We start from the raw sequence: 15,523 nt of genomic DNA on the forward strand, positions 1-15,523 counted from the left end.
TGTGAGGGGGGAAAAGGAGATAAAAGCGCAACGCGGCTTCGAAACGAGAAGAAAGGTGCACGGAGGAAGGAGAAGAGGGGAGCGACACCTTCCATTTTCCTCCTCCAACTTTGGAGTTTCCTGCTTTTCTAACTTTTGCCTCCACGTCGCGGAAAGCGGCTTTTCTACAAACCTCCCATAACAGACTGGGCTCCATCGAGCATGCCGAGGGCCTTTCTGGTGAAAAAGGCGAATGTTTCGCCGGTAAAGCGGAACTGGAGCGAACTGCCTGATCATGAACGGGGGGACGTCTACATCCCAGGTGAGTCCACGCTGCTGTAATGAGCCACGGGCCTGTTTGTTGTTGATATGCTTTTAAAGCGACCGGATCGTTGGCTGTGGTGGGACCCGACGCGCCTTTGGGTACTTTACGCGCGGGTTTTTTGGATTTCATGCCTTTTTGGGTGCACCGGGAATGTCAGTGTGGCGGGGGACGGGGAAGGGGTTCGGTTGGGATTGTAACGGGGCGGCTGCAGTCCGGGGCCACCGAATAACGGGAAACACAGCGGGCCGTGAAGAGGGAGTGCAGGGTGAAGTTGCGCCGATGTTTTGTTTGCGTCAGATTTAATAAGTCAGGCCTGGAGTGGGTGTATCGCCGTTATTTCCATGTGTGCCATAACTCATTGTGTGCCGTGGCTTATCACCAGGGCCCGTTGCTTTTCACGTATCGACCTTCAACCCCAGATTGCAGCGTTCTTCCTTATACAGCCTGCCTGGCCTGTTATAAAGCCTCCTCATTCACTTCTGGCCTGCTGGGAGGTTTGAGCTTTGATGGAGGCGATTTTTAGGACAAATTTACAGACTCAACTTGTCCTCATATTCAGATTAAATTAACTCTGGGTCAAATAAAGACATGTGAAGTCTTCATTGATTCTGTCTCACAGAAAAAGACGTTTTGTAAATCCTGGTCCTGACGTGTTGACTGTCAGCTCTTTGGCTCCAGCTCGGGTGTGTTTACCACCGCCTTCACATTGAAACGACACGTTAATGGAGTCCACCTCTTTCCCAGCAGCTCTTTCTGTCTCTTTCCTTGAGAACAGTCGCCATTGTTGCCACCAGCAGAGTTTTTATTGTAAGACCACGTCGGTGTCAGATAACGAGTAACGGACTACACCCAAAACCTCTGTGCCGCTCTCCCTCCCCCACCCTCCCCCCGTGTGTCTTTTCCTCCACATCTCATCACCGTTAACTTTTAATCATTGACCTTAACATCCTCTCTGGCGTTTCAAACCGGAACTTTTGAACGAATCGCCCCGCCGATTGTTAATTCTCAGGTTTTCTATCAACACCTGTAAAAAGAGCAAACAGCCAGTAATCCTGTCAAAGGAGGTTTAGTGGTTTCAGTAGAAGCATGCAGGTGTTTCTGGATTGATCAACGGCGCATGTGAAGCTAATTTTACGCACAGAAAGCAATTATTTCCTAGAGCCAATTGAGGCCTGCTTTAGTCGTAAACTTAACTGTTGGTTAACTGACTTCTTAAGCAGCGCCCAGACCTGAGAATCAGCTGTAGAAGAGTCAATTTTTTAATCAAATCAGCCAATTTTCCATGAGAACCTGCTTTTAAGATTAAAAAAAACAAAACAAAAAACACTGAGCGTCAGTGCGTAATTACGCATAGTTAACACTCCTCTCCAAACACAGCAACGGTCTCGGCTAAAGTTTCAGGTATGTGCCGTTACTTGACGTACCTGCCCGACGTGTGTTTTTGTGTGACAGGCCACAAACTCACACTCATGCAGAGAGGTATGATAATTACCCTCAGAAACAGGCAGGTTGAATACTTTATGAGGCGCCATAGGTTTCGACGGTGTGTGTGTGCGTATAGGCGTGTGTATGGAGGAGTTTATTTTTATCTCCCAATGTGCCTGGGCCTGTTTCTGATGGATCGTCAGTCCAAAACAGCCTCTGTTTAGTTGATAGTCTACTTCAGACACACGTAACAAGTGAGTCACAGCAGCTGGTTTGTGTGTTGATTTCAATAAAAAGGCTTCATTGAGTAAAAAGAGGAAAGAAGCCAGTGAAGGAAAAACCAAAGGAAGAAACAAAGCAGAGAACAAAGGAAAGAAGATCTAAATCTTATTTCAAAAAGACACTGATGCAGGCGGGTTGGTTCAAACACGACAGGAAGAAATCTGAACATGAGCTAATCAATAAAACCACAAAGAAGACGATCAAAACAGGAAGTGAGTGGACGCTGATTGCTTTTGTGATCCATACGTCTTCAGGTGATGAAAGGCCCTTCAGGTCATCCTGCTCCTTCATAGTTATAATTAACACACGTTCTAAAAACAAAAAGTCTAAGAGTAAAACAGTTTCTTTCCTCCATCTTAAAAATCAAAAAAATTAAAGAAAATGGTCTTTTTGTACCTTAGTGCAGCTGGAGGACACGAGGACAGGAAGTGATCGTTTCCCAGCTGTAGAACAACTAAACATCTGAATAAAGAAACTTTAAATTCGGGTGTTAAGGAACAGGATGACATTTTGGGAAATACGCTCATTTGTCTTCTTGCTGATGGTCGGATGAGAAGATTGACACCATTGTTTGTTACATGTGAAACTACAGGCCAGAGGTGGTTAGCTTAGCTTAGCTTAGCTTAGCTTAGCTTAGCTTAGCTTAGCATCGAGGCTGGAAACAGGAGAAAGCAGCTAGCCTACAGCACAGAAACAGAGGTGTGGCTGGAGCTTCGTATTCTCCTCACAAACAAGAGATCGATGTCGATCTTCTCATCTAACCTTCAATGTTGAATCAAATATTTCCCAAAACTTCAAAACTATCGTCAGCAGCTGATTGGTCAGCTGGGCTAAAATCATGTATCAGGAGGGTTTCCGCTCAGCTTGTTCTGAGGCTGCTGCAAGGTTAATGTTTATTGGCTGGGAGGAAATGTAACGGACCCTGCAGAGAGCCTACTGCTGCAGACGATACGCCTTTAGCAAACACACACACACACACACACACACACACACACACCCTGTGTTTGAGAACGTTATCTACTGATTGTTGGCTCTTTCTCGCAGCTGAGCGACGACGATACAAAGAAAATATTAAAGCATTTTGAACACGACTCTCCCCCAGTCAGGATGTGTTAAACCAACCTCTCAAACACACACTCACTCACACACACTCGTTCACTGGTGAGGGGGAAGGTGGGGCGAACAAACAATACAAGATGAGATTAAATGTCCAGCCGGCAGCCGTCTCCACAGAAACTATCACCACTCAGAAATCATTAAGTAAGATTTAAAACAATCTGGTAAATAATCAGCCAATAAGATCAGATTTCCCAAATTCTGCCTCCCGGACAAAACATCCTGTACGTGCATTACATGTACAGATCGCAGAGCAGCATAGTTACAAGCCCGCAGTGTTTGGAAATAATAAAGAAAGGCCAGAGAGGCATAAACGTTTCACGATAAGACGTGAGACTCGCTGAAGGATGGACCATCTGAAACAGGCTGAGCTCAGGTGAAGAGGATCCTCAGCTCCACGTCCACAAGTGTCCAGAAAGACGCCGAAGATGCAGATCTCTGCAAAGCTGCAGGTCTCTGAATACCGCCCAGCGGCCAAGTCCTCTTTCTGGTTTTAGTCGAGCCTACGAAGGATCGACAGACCAACAGATGTGAGAATTAGCTGCTTTTGGACAGACAGACAGATATTTGAAGACGTCTCTCACGTATCAGCGTTCAGAGGACACTGTTTGTGACAGCAGCAGCTCTTTTATTTGGGAACGTTATGATAAGAGCAATATGGAGATAAAAGCAGTAGTTTGTTGCTTTTGAACAAGAAGACGTTTGCATTGTCTTGTTTATTCTTTGGTCCTGATCTTAGTTAGAAGTTTGAGTACTGATATCTGAAACGCTGCCGTCCCTCGCCGCTGTCCACACATCGTTCAGCCCCGCGGAGGCTCTGTGAGTGACGTCTGTCCTGAAGGTGACAGGAAGCCGCTGCTGAGGCCTTCACGGTGTTCGCGGAGCCGTCACAGTGCGTCACAGCGTACCGTTAACTCGCTTCTTCCATCTCTCCATCTTCATAGCTCGCTGTGAGGCTTCATTTGCATCGACATTTGCGTTTTATCTGATTGAGGCCGTGCGGACTTCACTGATTCGCTGTCTTCACCGAGCAGGACCACACCTGCCTTTCGGGCTACCTGAGCGCACACACAAAGACGTGCACACACACCTGCATAAAGGTTTCTATGACCCTCCATCTCTCCCCGTCTCCCCCTTTGGGTGGTGTTTTATTATACTGTGCTCACACACACAACACACAGACAGGCATCCACCCCTGTGGAGGCGGATTGTTTGAGGAAGGTACAGAGCCGGTGCTGCAAGACCGTCTGGTCGGACGAGTCTAACTGCAGTGGTAGAGTGTGTGTGTGTGTGTGCGTGCGTGTGTGTGTGTGTGTGTGTGTGTGTGTGTGTGCGCTCATGGGCATGGCTGTGCGTGCAGAATAAGTTGCACTAAACAATAGGCAAAACATGTACACACCCACACCCACACACTCATAAATGCATACACATATTTAACTCGGCGTGTTTGCTAATTGGGAGATTGTGCAAACATACGAGCGGTGGCTGCTCGCCGTGAAGGTCGAGAGTGCACGAAGCGTCAGCCCGTCTGACGCATCCTTCACCCTCTGACCTCCGTTTCTGTTTGTTTTCAAAGAGATTTCTCGTCTCTTAAGCTCGCGGTTACATTTAGAAATACCGGGTGCATGATGTGCGATGAGCTGCTGCACGCACCGAAACACAAGCTCAGTGAGTAATCAGAATAATTAAGCCATCAAGATTTTCCCTTTTAAAGGAGCTGTCCAGTGATTAATGTTTACAAAGCTGGTGACTCACAAGAAGACAGATGCTGAGATATTGTGACCTTCAGGCCCGAGTAAAGCGTTTATCTGTAAAAGCACCTTGGCATTTTCAGCACAGATTAGCGTGTATGTTGCTATCGTTGAGGTTGTTGCAGAGACTGCAGCTCCTCCTCACCTTTACACACCTTTACTGTGAGGTTCAGGTCATTGTTTAGCTTTCTCAGGTGTTGGTGGGGACCAGAAACAGGGCTAAAAGAGAGTAAATTGTCCTCAGATGACTAAAAACTTGACTCCAAAAATCAGGTAATGGTGGCGCTGACCCTCCTCCTCTCTCCCTCCAGTCTCTATCTTCCCTCCGTCCGGCCTGATGATGGAGGCTGAAGCCAGCCCCGCCGAGACGGCGCCGCTCTGCCTCACCAAAGAATCCCTCTGTGACGTGCAAACACACGCCGAGCTGCCGTCCAGCACGATGCTGGGCCGACCACAGAGCCCGGCGGCTTCACCGAAGGAGAAGTCGGAGGTCAGAAGGAGGTCGCAGGGAGACTCTGCGTACATCCGATCCAAAATGAAGGTGAGGAAACGAGCGTCAGTGATGCTAATCAATGATTTCGTGCACAATAGCAATATGGGGGGAAGATTTGGGGGTCTGAGATGGACACATGCAGGTCACAGCAGTTATCGTTTCTGTCAATGCAAGCGTGACGTTATCAAATCATGATTTTATTTTTCGATGAAAGTGTTAAACTGCAGCTCGTGTTTCAGTTAAACTGGTGGAAATTAAACAGTCGCTGCGTGACTGCAGATGAATGAAGTCAGGATGTAAATCCGTGTTTGCTCTCTGCTCCACAGGTAACCACAGGCGAGTTACCTCTCGGCCCTTCTCTTCTTCCTCTCCCTCTTCCTCCCTTTCCCGCCCAGCCGTCTTTAATCCCACACGCCCCCGTGATGCCGCTCGCCTTGACGACACCCCCTGCCCCCCTGGAAGTGACCTCGATGGTAACCAGGTCGTCAGGTCAAAGTCAGAGTTCCTCGCCTGGGGTGACCGGGGCCTTCATGTGCCAGGTACGCCAAGATCACCCACACTGAACGTTAACATTTTTAATGGCGCTATAAGCTGCTGAGGTGACGTGTGTTCATACTTTAGATTTGCCAGAAGACCTTCCACCACCAGCGGATGTTAAACAGACACGTCAAGTGTCACAACGAGACCAAGAGACACCTGTGCAGCTTCTGCGGCAAAGGCTTCAACGACACCTTCGACCTGAAGAGACACGTTCGCACGCATACAGGTAGCCACGCACCTCCATGTTCGCACTGACACACAGGTAACACACGCAGGACAGCGAATGACGTCTTTCACCTTCTCCAACAGGAGTCCGTCCTTACAAGTGCACCCTCTGCGACAAGGCCTTCACCCAGCGCTGCTCCCTGGAGTCGCACATGAAGAAGATCCACAGCGTCACGCAGAAGTACGCCTACAAGGAGCGCCGCAGCAAGCTGTACGTCTGCGAGGAGTGCGGCCACACGTCGGGAACTCAGGACGAGCTGCTCCTCCACCTGCACTCGCTTCACCCCGACAGCCACCTCCTGAAGGGGAAGGCGGCGAGGAGAGCCGCGGGAGGAGGGCCGAGAGAGGAGGGGTCGGTCGGAGGGTCGACCCCGGGCTCTCCTCAGGGAGCGGACAGCGACGATACGGCCGGATCGGCGTAGCAGCGGAGCGGAGCGGAGGGGGGCCTCGGAGCATGGAGACGACAGACTCGGGGGGGGCGGATGAAGGACGGATGGACGTGTTAGCTGCTGGACTTTAAGCGATCGGTGGATGAAATCATATTACATCACAGTGGGGAAAAGGCTGATGTATGTATATATGTGTGTACGTGTGTGTGGATGTGGGTATCTGTATATATCGCAGGCTGTGAGGTCAAAAGCACCAAACAAGGCCAAGTCTGAATTTTATTAATGTATGTGCGTGGGACCGTGATGAGGACGATGAGCTCGTTAACGTGTGACATTACCAACCGACTTTTCCTCTTTTCTACTGCATGTGAGTATTACCTGTGGGCTTCTCTGTACAGCAAAAATGACAAAAGATGAGTTTTTTTATGAAAAAGTACTTTTTGTTCATTAAAGGGAGTAATATATTACACAAAGATGACTTTTCTTTCTTTTATTGCTGATTTAATTCTGTTTTCTAGGACGTGATTTTCCTGTTTGAGTCCTAAAAAAAGCGTTTTACCAGTCAAACGTCTTAAAAAGAGCAAACTCGCTTTCCGCCTGTAGGACTGTTTTTAAATTATGGAGTTTTTCTCCTGTTGATTATCAGGAATCATCATCATAAAGTTCTGAATTTAGCATCCAATTACAACCAAAGAGTGAGAGAAGCAGATAATCAATACAAAGCCATTGAAGTGCACTCAAAGAAAGTCTGAAAACAAGTCTGCTCCTTAATGAGAGCGGTCAGAACAAAAAAAATGAGCCTTATTAGATGAAAACATGAGATTTATGAGAAAAACGTGCTGAGGCAGATTCAGTAAAGCATCATCAGTGCTTTCACAGATCTGTCTGAAGGCTGAAGTTCTTTCTGGTGTCAGTGATGAGCCACAGCTGCTCGTCTGAAGCAGTCCTGAGGTCTGAGGTCCACTGGAAACTTCCTCTTCCACCCTCATCCTAACAGCCTGTGGGGTTTCAGCTCAGGTTTCTCGTGTCTGTGCAGTAAATACGAGGCCGCTGCTCAGCTGCTGGTTAGCTTAGCTTAGCATAAAGACTGGAAACGGGGAAGCCGCTCGTCCGGCCTTGTTCAAAGGTAAGAAAACAGACCTGTCAGCACCTCTAATGAACACATTTCAGCTTATTTGTCCAACAGGGATTCTGTGCTAAACCATTTATTCTTGCTGTCGCCTTTCTGAATTGTATTTCATATTAATATAATGAGAAAATGTTGATTAACGTACTCGTCAAGTTGCACAAATGTTGATGCTGAACATATGTTCTTCACCACTACAGGCAATCTTAAAATAAAACTTTATTGATCCCACATCTGGAAATTTACAAGCAAGAATAAAAAGGAGAGGTAGAAAAAGCACAAATAGACAATAAGAAAACATGCAGAATAAAATTATCTCTATATATGTGTATTATGTACAAAAGAGTATAAAGATAACAGCATTATTCATCTTTTTTATGGTTCTGTTTCAGCTCTGGCATCACTTGGTTAACGTTAGAGTCCGGTTTAACGCAGAAACACTCGGCAGCCGTCAGGATCTCGATCAGACCACAGTCTGGATGTGATTCTGATCTCACAGTCCTGCTCCAGCACGGCGCATGAATGTAGACTTTCATCACTCAGAGAAACGTGTCTGATCATAATCCAGCCTGTGATTACGATGCCACCACAACATGATCGTGGATGCAAATTAGTGGCATGTAAACGTAATATCAGGACTCGGTTGAAATGTTTCTCAGGCGTTAAAACCTGGATGTGACAGAAATGAAAAAGCGATGAGCTGCAGGACGAGTTTGAGTCCAGATGTTCATTCTTTGTTACAGACACTAAGAATTAAGTTCAGCTTTAAGTGCAGCACAAATAGCTCCGAGGTTACGGGTTTGATTTCCTCACTGTTAATAACCACAAATGTTTTATTCATGCATACATGTAACTGTCACAAAGCAGGCAGTTATGTAAGATTCCTCAGACACAAATGATGCCCTCATAAATGCACATGGCTCATGCACGGTATGTAATCTTCCTGTCACTTAAAAATGCCTCTGAGCACAGACGCCCACTATGTGCGTACTGTATATCCTGACACGAACAGGTGCAATGTACAATAAACCCATTTCACACATGCATGTGCATAGTTTGCCAAGACTGGACTTGTTACGGTGGTTAGACATCAGTTAGATGTAGGTGCAGTTTACCTCTATAATGGTGACACATTCAGACAACTGACAAGCAAGAAAATGCAGGCTGACACTGAGAAAGTGGACTCACTGCACGCCAGGAAAAAATGACTAAATATTTATATTCCAGAATCTGAGTGACAGGCACAAAAGGAATTCCTGGTATGGCTGTCTTTGACGTTTTTAGGGCTGTAAATCAGCGTGGTCAGTGCTGCACAATTAGAAAATTAGCTCGTTCAGTGCTGAAGAGTCAGACGAAGGTCATTCCAACCTTTAAAATACTACTTTTTCCTGTGAAAGCAGCATTTGCACACAGGTCTCAGTGGAGTTTTGAGTCAAACCGTTTCCTCTTTTTTAACTCTTCAGTCTGATTGCGCCTCATTTTATCACGTTAAATGCGTCTGCATGGCAGCCATGTCTCCTTTGAATATAAAAGAGTGGTTACACTCGTCAATGCCTCTTCAAACTTGTGCATGAAAGCACTGTTAAGCACTAATTATGCTGCTTTTCCCCCCAAGCTTCAGTGTGTTGCAGAGAGAGAGGCTGCGGTTGGGAGGGTGAGGTTGGATTCTTGGTCCCTGTTGGGTCTTGTTGGAGGAATCCTGCAGACTCCCTTCAGCCTGAGGACACATGGAGGAGCAAAGATTCAGGTAACAACTAGATAACGGTCTCGAAGGTTAACCGACACAGTCAGTTTGCCTTTCACACCAACTTCGGAATAAAATCACGTTTGATCCTTCAGAATATATTTAAAGCTAAAGCTTCACTGGTTTGTTTGATTATTGATTTTAGTGGTCATTCATTCACATTTTTTTATTTTTATTATTATTATTATTATTGTTATTATTTTTATAGAAGGCCTTTTGGGGTTTTTGGGGTTCACTGGAGCAGTCCTTGTTTTCAGCCATGCTGGAGATGTAGCTCCAGGGTAAATTAGTCAGTTGCTCCACTTTGTTCCAGTGAAATGTCTCAGGATGAGTTATTATTACTTATTGATTACTTATCTATGATACCAATCAACATGTTCATCTGTTTTCCAATCTTCCTGTTCGTTAATCTTTATTTATTTACTCGTTTATCCCTGTATTTGTCTTTTTGTTGCTCGTTTCGCCGCTAGATGTCACTGTTCGTATTATTGCTCCTTGCCCCGCCTTCTTCTTCCGGCCACGTGACGACGTCAACAAGGAAGTGCGCTGTGTCTTTGAATACGAGGCGCCAGGAGCTGCTGCAAATTTACGAGTGAAAGGTGAGACACATTTCCCGGCTCAGGCCCGATTTAACTTTCTTTTTCTCGACTAAATCCCTGAATTTATGTTGCGTGTCACTTTTGCATTTGGTGGCGTGACGACGACTTTCAAATAGCTAATTAGGGTCCTCAAACGTTAGCTTGTGTTAGCTAAAGCTGCATTTGTTGTCTAATGTTACGTGTTAGTCATCTTCTGTCGTGGTGATGTTGTAGTATTTCTGTCAGTCTACCGTGTCGTTCCTCCAAAGGGATGCCCGCCTCGGAGCCGGTCCGGTTGGGTCGGAAACGCGTCCTGCCCTCCTGCCCGAACCCGCTGTTCCTCAAGTGGCTCACCGAGCTGCGGGACCAGGCGAAGGAGAAGGGCCTGAAGACCCAGTACACCTACCAGAAGGTAAACAGGCACACTTCAGCTCTGATGTTTACATTTCTGTCTCTGTGTGCAGCTGTTAAGTGTTTTCAGTTAGAAATGGATCGACAGGCGGTTGAGGTCTACAGCACTTGTAGGGGTGTTAACCGATGCATGGAAGCATCTTGTCATTATTATATAAGATACAGAGGATAAGACGTTTTGTCTTTGTTTTGTTTGTTGTTGTTGTTGTTTTTTCCAGGCCATCAGCTCGTTGAGCAAGTATCCTTTACCGCTTCAAAGCGCCAAAGAGGCAAAGATCCTCCAGAGCTTTGGAGACGGCATCTGCAAAATACTGGACGAGAAGCTGCAGCGACACTACAGAGAGAACGGTGGGACAAAATACAAGAAAACGCCGAAATAAAAGATAGAATGCAATAACATTAAACAGATGTTGAAGTGAATTTGTATGATCAAGCTGTTCATGTCACAGAAGGAGATTTTTACCTTATCTCTTTGTCTCTTCTTCAGGTCCAGACGCTCCTATTCACGCGCTCCCGGAAGGAGCGCCCCCTCCTGGCAGGCAGGACAACAACAGCCTGGCTCCCTCCAGAAAGGTAAACAAGGCAGCGTGTAAACACACAGTTTGCACCAATGTGCCGTAAACTTTCCAAAGAGAAAACTGTGGAAATGTATAAATTCCTTGGAGATAAATGTCCATGAAGACTGTGAGGATGTAGACTCAAATACCTGAGTGTTCAGCCTCCTCACAGCTATTTTAAAGGCAATCTTTAGATCATGGCAGGTTTTGATCAGGGGTTCAAATGAGGAGACGACACCTGGTGTGAGTATCAGTGCTTTTAGAGGACGTACACTCATTTTATTCAGTCTAATAATCATCAGGAAATAGTGTCTCGTCAGTCTGCTGCAGCCTTGTATGCAAACCTGTATGATCCACCTGTCCTTGTAGACGAATGCAGCGGGGGATCAAGGGAAAGACAATGAGGGAGGAGGAGGAGGGAGGAAGAAGAAGAGGGATTATGTGCCCCAGAAGAGGTCTGGAGGTTACGCTGTACTGCTCACCCTTTACAGAGAGTCGCAGGTACGCCGCACCGCCTTTTCCATCACGTCCAGCTGCCGTGTTTCCAGGTTTCATTGATGTGTTGTCTTCCTCTCTTCTAGATCTCAGGCAGCAAAGGTTACATGTTTAAGATGGAGCTACAAGCAGAAGCTCAGGGGCTCTGTGACAAGTCTTTCTCTGTCGTAAGTGGCTGATAACAAACATGCCCAGCCCGCCTGTCGCTCAGGCTCATCCCTGCCGTCGATCTTCTGCTGTTGCAGCAGCTTCATTTTGAAATTGGGTCTTTTGTTGTTTGTTTTTGTTTGTCCGTCTGCAGCCAGATCTGGGCAGTAAATACACGGCCTGGTCGTCGGTGAGCACGCTGATCCAGAAGAACCTGCTGATGAAGACCCACAACCCTGCGAGGTACACAGGAAGCAGACGCACTTCAGACGAGCGTGTCTGTCTGCCGACGTCCGTCTCTTCTTTTCCTTTGGTTTGTGTTTGTTGACATTTGGCAGCATACGTATCCCAGACGTCCAGAGGATGAAATCTAATGACTCTGGTGATTCCCTGTTGTTTCCTTCAGCATGTTAGCATTGTCACGAGTGTGTTGGTGTGCTAAGCTTACTAAGCATGCTAACACACTTGCCATCACGGCTGCAGGCTCAATGAAGCTAACACACACGTGGAGCTCATCCTGAGCTAACTGTGGTGTTCAGGCTCACTGATGATGATGATGATGATGATGATGATGATGATGGTGATGGTTAGCCAGTGAGTGGAGGACGGTTTTTCATGGTCATTTCTGCCACTCAGTCAAGCTCTTCTTCACTCCCCTTCCTCGCTCAGGTATTCTCTGACAGACGAGGGTCTGGCGTTGGCGGAGCGACTGGAGTCAGCAGAGCAAGGGACCAAAGAGGGTCCGCAGGGGGGCGGAGAGGAGGCCAGGAGTGAAGGAGAGGAGGATGAGGAGGAAGAGGACGGCGGTCCCAGGCTGGTGGACCTGACTGGGAGTGATAACGATGAAGAGGAGAGAGCACAGTGAGTGTACATTAAATACAGGATGTTTTAGAGGTAAGTTTTGCTGCTGGAACAAACTGAACGTCCTCACAGTCCTGCAGAGAGGATGACGAGGAGGAGTGAGGAAGAGGGGACGAGCTCAGGAAAAGCCCAGAATCCACAGATGGCGAGCAGACCAGCGAATGCAGGAAGTCTTCGACCTGGAAGCTACGAGATCGTCCTGTGTGTCGACTTTATTGAGACGACAGGGTGAGAGAGCCGTCTGGATGTTGTTACCTGAGCTTTCGTGTGTCTGTAGCTCAGACTGAAGCTTTTCTCACCCTGATGCGTTCGTGCAGCGTCGGCCTCCACCGGAAGCAGGAGCTGGTCAAAGAGCTGCAGAGAAACGGAGTGAACTTCGACGTCAGGAAGCTGAACGTGGGGGACTTCCTGTGGGTCGCCCGCGAAAAAGTGGCACCGGTTCCAGGTAACAGGGACGGAAATACCTTCAAACCACGTGGACCTCAAAGGCTCTGTGATTGGATCATGAATGCCACCTTTTATCTGCACGCAGGTCAGCTGCGAGCTCCCGTGGGCAGGGAGCTCGTCCTCGACTACGTCATCGAGAGGAAGAGGATGGACGACCTGTGCGGCAGCATCATCGACGGACGCTTCAGGGAGCAGAAGGTTGGTGCGCGTTCAGCCTCGTGGCTCGTTTAGGAACGATAACCAAACCGTACGTAACGTTTCTCTTTCTCCCTCCCTGCTTTAGTTTCGACTGAAGAGGTGTGGTCTCCGTAAGCCCGTTTACCTGGTGGAGGAGTGCGGGACAGCCGCCTCCCACCTGAGTCTGCCTGAAGCTACACTGCAGCAGGCCATAGTCAACACACAGGTGCCAGCACGCACGCACGCGTGCACACACACACACACACACACACACTCGATCCAGACCCACTTATGAGCCAATGTTATTGGACAATACCGCCTTAACGCAGGATCGTGTCCTCAAGATTTCAGCGTCCTGGAAAAAAGGGACAAAGTCCAGATATTATCTGTGTTTATGGATCCTGTTTTACCAATGACCAACGCAGACAACAGTTTTTGAAACTGTATTGAGGGAGCGAGAGGGCTGCAATGTGACCGTCAGCGTACGTCCACACCAACAGGCTCAGACTGACTGATAACATTATGGATCCCAACAGACACCGACCTTTTGGCCAAAGCCACCAGACTCCATTTACAAAATGAGTAATTTAAACATCGTAAACCTCACTTCATTCAAACTCCTTCAAATCACCACCAGCTCTGGATGGAAACTCTAATCTGTGTGTGTGTGTGTGTGTGTGTGCGCGCGCGTGTGTGTGTGTGTGTGTGTGTGTGTGTGTGTCAGGTCGTTGACGGCTTCTTTGTGAAGAGAGTCCAGGATGTGAGGGAGTCGGCCGCCTACCTCACCGTCATGACGAGATACCTGAGTAAACTGTATGAGGTGAAAAACACACACACACACACACACACACACACACACACACACACACACACACACACACACACACACACAGGCGCTGTAGCTTTTAACAAACATTACTCTAAAGGGGTTAAATAGTGTGTTTGTTGGGGACTACTTTCAGCTGCGGAGGAATACACATCTGGTGCTCGAGCTAACGTTTCTGTCAGGATGATGATGTTTGTGGGACTGAGTCACAGTGTGTGTTTAGGAACACGTCATCCAGAGCGACGGGGAGGCTCGATGATGTGTTTTTAACAGTTTTCGGACACGTTTTTGTGGCACAGAGGAAGATGATCTATCGGGCTGCTCCACCCAGACGGCGGACCACAGCCTCACCTCCTCCTCTTTGACGCAGTTTAACGCTTCATTTTGTCGTTTCTTTCAGAACCGAACGCTGATCTGTCGCTCCAGAGAGCTGGAGGGCGATGGAGGCGGCGCCGACGAGGAGAGGGGGACCCCCTCGTGCTCCCTTATTTCTTTTGCAGAGTTCAACCACGGAGCAGTCAAAAACAAGGTGCGTGTGTATCACCCAGCACATTTCAAAGCACGTCGTGTCGCAGGTGTGTTTGTGAATCCCTGTTTTTCCCGCCCAGTGTCAGACAGTCAGAGAGGCTTTTGCCCGACAGCTGATGCAGATCAGCGGTTTGTCCGGAGACAAAGCAGCTGCCATACTGGAGCGCTACGACACCCCCAACAGGTGACTCACACATGACTGTTTGTGCCGACGTTTTAGTGGTCTTTGCAACAGGAAGTGACTTCACGCAGCAACAACAAAGATCTGCTGAGATCAGAAAGATCAGCTTCGTTTGTAGAGCAGAGGGTGACTTCTGTGCAGAAAGTCCAGACGTTTCCAAACGTGGGGGGTTTTCACTCACTCTCACTTCTGTGAGGCCAGGCCAGATGTTTGTGTCGTAAAAACAGATTTTTACGGTGATTTCCTGAACCTCTCTTCCCTCCGCCTCAGCCTTCTGACAGCCTATGATCGGTGTGCGAGTGAAGCAGAGAAAGAGAAACTTCTGTCCTCCGTCCGATACGGGAAGCTCAAAAGGTTTGTAGAGTCCAGTTTCATTCATGTTCATCGATGAACAGTGAGTGTGAACAGGCTGAGAGAAAGAAAATATCACAGCTGAGTCAAAGTGCTGCGACGTAACTGATAACACACTCAAGTTTAATTACTGTAAAACTACACATTAAACAGCACTAAATAAGACACAGCGGAGCGTCTTAATGGTGCTTAAAGCTTCACTCTGCCTGTTTTTCAGAAACTTGGGTCCAGCTCTGGGCAGAACAGTCTACCAGCTGTACTGCTCTCCAGGAGCTCTGTCGTAGCTGCAGCGACTGGGCGTCACTTCCTGTCTCGCAGACGGACGCGAACTCCAGCTCGTAATGTCGATCCATTCATTTTCCTGTTTTACTGGAACAGAATTAAATTGTAATGTACGTTTGCTGATGTTTTGAATCCTGTAAAATACTGAAGAATTTTGCCGCATCAATAAAGTTGATTATTTTTGATAGAAGAGATCGACTTTAAACCAAAGAGAGATGAAACCTGCGAACACACTGATAAACTCACTTCACCCAAATGCTTCCAGTAGTCACGAAACCATATTATCT

General features: G+C 47.5%; 2 protein-coding genes across 3 annotated transcripts; both read left to right on the forward strand.

The window, feature by feature from the left end:
* Positions 1–6,897, forward strand: ovol1a (ovo-like zinc finger 1a). Its single transcript, XM_070993487.1, has 5 exons — positions 1–301; positions 5,190–5,419; positions 5,698–5,910; positions 5,993–6,137; positions 6,221–6,897. Exons 1-5 carry the CDS (start codon positions 202–204, stop codon positions 6,556–6,558), a joined length of 1,026 nt encoding a protein of 341 aa, XP_070849588.1. The 5' UTR covers positions 1–201; the 3' UTR covers positions 6,559–6,897.
* A 3,017-nt stretch (positions 6,898–9,914) lies between these two features.
* Positions 9,915–15,424, forward strand: mus81 (MUS81 structure-specific endonuclease subunit). 2 transcript variants are annotated; one of them, XM_070993157.1, is made up of 17 exons: positions 9,915–9,994; positions 10,220–10,385; positions 10,603–10,732; positions 10,872–10,957; positions 11,311–11,442; positions 11,523–11,603; positions 11,738–11,826; positions 12,253–12,444; positions 12,517–12,672; positions 12,762–12,889; positions 12,977–13,089; positions 13,175–13,294; positions 13,793–13,888; positions 14,295–14,423; positions 14,503–14,606; positions 14,874–14,957; positions 15,172–15,424. In XM_070993157.1, exons 2-17 carry the CDS (start codon positions 10,245–10,247, stop codon positions 15,236–15,238), a joined length of 1,848 nt encoding a protein of 615 aa, XP_070849258.1. In that variant the 5' UTR covers positions 9,915–9,994; positions 10,220–10,244; the 3' UTR covers positions 15,239–15,424. The 2 variants fall into 2 exon arrangements, with proteins under 2 accessions (XP_070849258.1, XP_070849259.1); XM_070993158.1 differs by having other exon boundaries at positions 9,934–9,994; positions 10,243–10,385.
* Positions 15,425–15,523: the final 99 nt, after the last annotated feature.

Source organism: Chaetodon trifascialis, chromosome 23 (genome assembly GCF_039877785.1).
Source record: "Chaetodon trifascialis isolate fChaTrf1 chromosome 23, fChaTrf1.hap1, whole genome shotgun sequence".
NCBI classification, from domain to species: domain Eukaryota; kingdom Metazoa; phylum Chordata; class Actinopteri; order Chaetodontiformes; family Chaetodontidae; genus Chaetodon; species Chaetodon trifascialis.